At 39.5% G+C, this 6695-nt stretch overlaps 1 protein-coding gene across 1 annotated transcript in view; it reads right to left on the bottom strand.

Moving 5' to 3' along the window:
- Nucleotides 1–448: 448 nt before the first annotated feature.
- The window catches only part of COPB2 (COPI coat complex subunit beta 2), a 33002-nt gene continuing 26755 nt past the window's right edge, over nt 449–6695 (bottom strand). The window contains exons 16-22 of the mRNA NM_174281.3: nt 5298–5408; nt 4091–4305; nt 1781–1873; nt 1515–1695; nt 1261–1329; nt 1047–1118; nt 449–809 (exon numbers count right to left, since the gene is read on the bottom strand). Coding sequence (NP_776706.2) covers nt 714–809; nt 1047–1118; nt 1261–1329; nt 1515–1695; nt 1781–1873; nt 4091–4305; nt 5298–5408 — 837 coding nt within the window. The 3' untranslated portion in view covers nt 449–713. The remainder of the gene's footprint in view (nt 810–1046; nt 1119–1260; nt 1330–1514; nt 1696–1780; nt 1874–4090; nt 4306–5297; nt 5409–6695) is intronic.

Raw genomic sequence — 6695 nt, 5'->3', positions numbered from 1 at the left:
AAAACTATTTACTCCACTCACTTTCCGAAGCTATGAGAGGATAACTGAAGTATATTTAAATGCCTGGTTATGAATTTCTCTAATCATGTCAGATGAGTACAGTGTAAAAAGAAAGAATAAAAGTACTATGTCTCTGTGTTACCAAATGGGTCAGTTGGTAATTTAAACAGAGCCCAGCTTAATGTGGTCAGGGGAGTTGACTCTAGCAATAGGTACTACCAGACAAAGTCAGAGGAAGGCATAAGAAAGTTATACAGAATGAGGGGAATAATGCAGTGAGGTCTAGCACCGATACTCAAGTCTAAGAAAAATATGAATGATGCTATTTGAAAATAGTTATTCAAAGAGAAGAGAACATGGGCTGATACCTAGAAGAGGTGTAGTTTTGGCTCAGCCAAACTGGAATCCTGTTTTCATTTTGCAAAAAGGAAACTCTGAAGTATCTTCATTATTTCAAAAGATTTTATGAGATACGGTCCAATGACAGTATGAAAAAAATCAAAGCCCACAGCTGTTTTAGTTAAGCGAACAGTGATTTAGATGCTGCACAGAAACTCCTCCGAAGATGAGGGCATTGTGCTCCTAGTGGGCAACAGCGTCTACATATAAAAAATGTAAGGAGTTTCTCAGAGTCCAAAGCATGGTGGTCAGGGTGACGATCGATACCTGTCCATAATGATCATCTGTTTAGTTGAGTAAACGGGAAATATTATTTAGTCGTCCAAAATATCTTCATCTAGGTTGATATCTGTTGTGTCAATATCTTCTATTTCCAAATTATCCAAATCTACTTCCAACTCAAGTAAACTCTGCAAACAAAAGGAAGAGGGTGAGTTCTGTAGTACTGTGTTAACGAAGAGTTACCTGTGATTCATGATCCAAAGAGAACTAAACCAACAGTCAGAAAGGGGTATCTTTCCATTTCAAAGCCTCTGCTCTGAAACTGATTACATCACTTAAAACACAGGCCTGCACAGCTAGCACACGTTCACGTGGAAAGAGGGTGAGGCTGGGGTCCAGCGGGAAGCTGGGTATGATGTCAATACCTTTTCTTCTTTGTTGGCTGTCTGGGAGGTCACGATAACAGGAGTAGGAGAAGCAGGTTTCCCATCAAGTTCCTGAAAATCCACAAAACAAAGGAATTTGTTCAGGAATTCGAAGTTTTTGCCAAAGGGAAGACTGATCGGGATTAGGAAGTGGGAGATGGTACTTAAAATCAACAAATCTCAACCAGACTATCTTGTGTAGCAGTCTACTGACCTGCTGAGCTGCAGATCTTGAGGGTTGAAAGCCTTTTGCCTCTTCCATAACATTTCTTTCTTCATTTGGCTATCAGGGAATGAAGCAATGATGGAATGAAATATTCTGAAAGCATAATTCATCTATGAACTTAGCCCAAATCCCAAATACTAGCTCTCAATCAAATCAGAACGTATGTAGTACAGTTTAAAACCTTAAGCTGTGAATGCCCTTCTACTTGCAGTTACGCAAAATCAGGCGCCCCAGGCACTCACGGTGACAAGTGGGTACTGTTTGGCCGGCCATAGGTCGGCATGCGTTTCCTTCACCCATTCTTCTACAACAAAGGCTTCCTTTAATCCAGGGAAAAGGTTTTCATATTCTGTTGGATCAGCAAGGGATTCTGCTGCTTTCTGATTGACTTTTGAGAGGTTTTCTCTCCAGAGTTTCACCACCCTGTTACAGATATGGAACCAAAGGGAGATTGGTAAGGACTCTGTTTTTATCTGAAATATTTCCTCCCAAAATGAAAAGTCTGTACCTTGAAACCTGACTGGGTAGGTAAGTCCGTGCCAGGAAGGCAGCTTCTGGCAGTCGTCCAGTTCTAATCAAAAGCTCCAGGCAAGCATCAAGCCTACAGATTAAAGACAGGCACTGTTACCATGAATAAACGCCGTAATAATGGCACTTAGCACATTAGAGAAATGTGAATTTAGTGCTGCAAAGTCAGCATTCCCTCTCCAGCTCCCACATGTATACCTCTTTTCTGTCACTGAGCCATTAACTTATCACCTGTGAGTTACATAATGGACTCCAGGAGTGTGAGAAATAAGATAGCTTTTGTGACCATTTTCAATCTGCTTAACTGTCCTAGGCAGACTAAAGGGGCTTTTTAAGACAAGGTAGCTGATACGAACACATTTAAGGGCTTCAGGAGATACAGAGGAGAAACTCGTTTCTCAAGTATATTACTGAGGGCAGCATCTCTAAGATGAACAGTGCTAGACAATGCAGTGGTGCCCAGTAGGAAAATATCCAAGTGTCCATTCTCTTTATTTCAGTTTTTTCCTGTGTAAGTTTGATAAAGTGGATACTGTGTTTTAGAATTAAGAATTTTTTTTTAATTTTAAAAAGGTAATACTTGGATATTACAAAGTAATATGCCATATATTACATAATATCCTCAGCACCAAAGACACAAACGTTAATATTCTGCAAAAAACACGTGACTACTAAATACAATAAAAACATACCAAGTGGCATAAAAACATTAAAAACAACTAACAACTTAAGAGTTTAGGTCTGATTATGCCACCAAATAACTCTCTTCAGAATTTTTGGGGTTTTTGAATAATTGATAAGAAAAGTAGAACCAGACTTCCCTGGTGGGCCAATGGTTAAGAATCTGCCTGCCAATGCAGGGGGGACGTGTTGCAGGGCAGCTGAGCCCATGTGCCACAACTATTGAAGCCCCCATGCTCTAGAGTCCCTGCTCCCCGGTGAGAGAAGCCATCACAGTGAGAAGCTAGTGCACCACAACTATAGTGGTCCTCACGCACTGCAGCTGGAGAAAGCCCCTGCTCAGCGACAGACCCAGTGCAGCCAAAAAACAGTGGACCTATTCTTGTTAAGTTGCTCGGTCGTGTCGGATTCTTTTGCGACCCCATGGGCTGAAGCCCACCAGGTTCCTCTGTCCATGGGATTTACCAGGCAAAAATACTGGAGTGGGTTGCCATTTCCTTCTCCAGGGGATCTTCCCAACCCAGGAATCTAACCCATGTCTCCAGCATTGGCAAGCAGATTGTTTACCACTGAGCCACCAGGGAAGCCCAGACCTTTTCTCACAGGTATATAAATGTATGCATGCTGCTGCTGCTACTGCTGCTAAGTCGTGTCAGTCGTGTCCGACTCTGCGACCCCAGAGACGGCAGCTCATCAGGCTCCCCCGTCCCTGGGATTCTCCAGGCAAGAACACTGGAGTGGGTTGCCATTTCCTTCTCCAATGCATGAAAGTGAAAAGTGAAAGTGAAGTCGCTCAGTTGTCCAACTCTTAGCGACCCCATGGACTGTAGCCCACCAGGCTCCTCCGTCCATGGGATTTTCCAGGCAAGAGTACTGGAGTAGGGTGTCATCAGATCTTTTCATTAGTTGACCATTATGAAATAAAATGCAAAAGTATTCATTAATTTTGCCTTACAGACTTTCTGAACCTCACAGTTCATCATAAAAACTTTGGTATAAAATACATACACATTCAAAGTTTTTATGATGAACTGTGAGGTTCAGAAAGTCTGTAAGGCAAAATTAATGAATACTTTTGCATTTTATTTCATAATGGTCAACTAATGAAAAGATCTGATATGTACTAACTGCTACACTTTTGAAAATATATGACATTTTAATGCTTTAAATGCAAATCTAAAAGTAACTAGCTAGTAACTAGTAACTAGCATCCTGATCCCCCTTTTGGATTTTTTGTTGTAAACAGATCAGAATTATTCAATTTGGGCAAAATCACCTGCCATTCAGGTACCAAATGACAGCCTCTTGCTGTCATTAAATAAAATACCTTAGCCAGGAAGTGGCAGGGCTATTGAGAAAGGGGTTTAACATTTCTCTTCTCTGAAGCTCAACTCTGCTCAAACATTTAGACAAACTGTGGTAAAAGCATCCTTTGCTGAAGCAGCCCTGTCCCCCTGCCTGCTCCTACCAGCAATACCCCCTGGCCAGGCATCAGTGCACTCTCCAGGGCTTCCTCTTCACGTTGCTCTCGAAAGACCACCCTCAAAAGTCAGTGCAGACAGTGCTTCTCATTACTCTGCCTGCCTTTAGACCGTGGGTTAATACTTACTTGCCCTGTAAAAAGTAGCTCATGAATGCCACATTATTCTTGCCGTCTCTCTCTGCGCCCTCTGCTAGCTTGTTCACCATACTAGCATTACCAGAGGCAGTGGCCAAAAGCAGCAGACCCCCATAGTCCTGTGCATGATGCAGGCACTCCTGGGCTAGGCCAAACTGGCATTTACTAATGGCAAGTTCAGCAAGCTGTTTCCACTTCTGTTCTGACTGTAAGAAAGAGTTTCCACATTAAAATATCTTTTAAATCAACATCTGAATTTCCAATACCAACATTATTCTGTTAATCTGAGCATTACTGTGCTGACAATTTTATATTTTCTATAATTATAAAATACATGTTTTATGTATACTGAGCTGTGCTTGTTAAGTTGGTTCTGTCAATCAAAATAAGAACGGAATGACAAAATATGTAATTAGGAAATGGAAATTATTCACATACACAAAATTAATTCAAACACAAATCAATTTTAATGCTGTATGAATAATTAGCCCATTATATTTTTATCTTGTAATTATATAGTGAAACTAAAACTAATAAGTTTTCAGGTGATTAGATTGTAATTTAAGGAATGATTTATAACCCTTTTTTAAAAAAGAATAGAAAAAAAGATTTTATGTCCTTAAATATTTAATAATAAATATTATTTCTGTCATTTGGTAGTGTCTCAGAAATCAAATAAAATGCTGCTCATTTGGATAATCTTAACATAGCTAAAATTTCTTTAGTACATCTGAAATGAATTCACCTGTAAAAGCTAGACTGAACCATAACTGGAGCCCTCAATATACGATCCATAAAAATGTCATTAAATTGTCTCAAAATGTCAGAACCCTTCTTTAAAACTAACATCTTCCTCACTAGTTTGGGATATTGACACATTACTGCTTGTCTGCATTATTTGCGAGTTCCAGATTCCTTTATCTACTATCTTCCAGCTATTCTTCTCTTCCAAAATAGATCCCATGTTAAGATTAAAAAAACAAAAAACTTTAGCTTAAATTAGAATGCTAAGAATATATTAATAAGAATATAGAATTAATCATTTTTAAAAAGACCAAAGAGAGGCAATAACCTCACCAAAATTAGTTACTAATTTGCATTTCAGAAAAGTTAAATAACACAACTTACACTAAACACATACAAATATCTCCTGACCTTTCTTTCCATCAGTTACAAAAAATGATAAATTAGTACATACCTCTGCTTCCACTGCTAACTGGTATGCAATTTTTAGTTCTCCAAGCTGAAGAGCAAGTTCAAAGCGATGCTCAGGGTCTGTGGAAACTGTAAGAGCTTGCTGCTTGAAGCCCTGAACAGATAAGATATGTGTGTGTGTTTATGTACAGCAAAACCTGTGTGTGTAGTCTACATATACAGTGCACACACATGGCAAATAATCCATTTTCCCCTCAAAACTAAATACGCTGCCGACATTGGAAGCCCTGTTACTTAAACAAAAGTAACAATAACAACAACTACTCTTCAATAAGAAGACAGAAAAATTAAGGAGCCATTAAATCAACTGGTAAGAACATACAGGAAAGACAAAATTCAGTTGCACGCCTGTTTTCTAAGCATGGAAGCTGACCAATGCTTGATAAACTCAAGTAAAACAACAACTAGTAAAATTTAGAAGTATAAAAGTAAATATCAAAAATGATTCTAGAAAGTTGACTGGACAAGAACCATTTAAAAAAGAAAAGGCACAGTAGTTTACACCTAGCTGTCTGTAATTGCCCAAGCTGGGCCTTAGAGATCTAGTCCTGGGCCTCAAAGAAAGGAAAATCAAATGTAAAACTTTACGATTTTCAATCATCCGCAGGTCATTTAGCAAACATTTTGCCTTCAGGTCCAGACACTGCCTGGGTGTTACCTATGCCTTTACTGTTGGTCTCATGTCCAGTTTACTCTTCAGCAAGTATTCCAGAGGGCAGAAGTCTAAAACCTCCTTCCCATGCTCCAGTCAGCCATCAGAAACAAGCTTTTAAGCCAACTACTATAATCACTATATTAGCTTCTCCCACAACACGGTGCTGATGGGGTCTGCCCTATGGGCAAGTTCTTCAGCTCCAGGGGATTGGTATAATGAGACAAAAAGTTCAAGCTGCAGAAGACTTCCTCAGACTGAAGGTGAATGCTGTTAAGTCAGGATGCAGAAATTGGACAGTTCTGTCTCACTAAATAGTCAGCATGGCTGTATCACTGTGTTCAAAATAAGTTCCCAGACTATACAAGCTGCCCCTCCCTCCACTCACCCCTGAGGTACAAGGTAACAAGAAATTCTGAATAATCTGCATTACTCCTTTTCTCCCCTAGCACTAATGCAGACAACATACAATCCAAGAGTGGAGGATAGATAATCCATAGTACTAGTCATATATAGGTGAGGGCGAAGCAAATGAAATGAGGTGGACTATATATGTTTACTTTTGTTTTCCACCAATCTCCACTGAAATGACACTAAAGGGATTCTTCTTTAAAGCACAAACTCCCAAGGACACATAAAAAGACAGAGGAGAAATCAGTCTTAATAACAACACTTTGTGAAGCTTGAAAGCTGGTGAAGGAGTTAAACTTACTGAAATAAACATTCAGT

Source organism: Bos taurus, chromosome 1, assembly GCF_002263795.3.
Source record: "Bos taurus isolate L1 Dominette 01449 registration number 42190680 breed Hereford chromosome 1, ARS-UCD2.0, whole genome shotgun sequence".
In the NCBI taxonomy this organism is placed as follows: Eukaryota; Metazoa; Chordata; class Mammalia; order Artiodactyla; family Bovidae; genus Bos; species Bos taurus.
The sequence above is the reverse complement of the archived record's forward strand: the minus strand, read 5'-3'. Positions and strand labels throughout refer to the sequence as shown.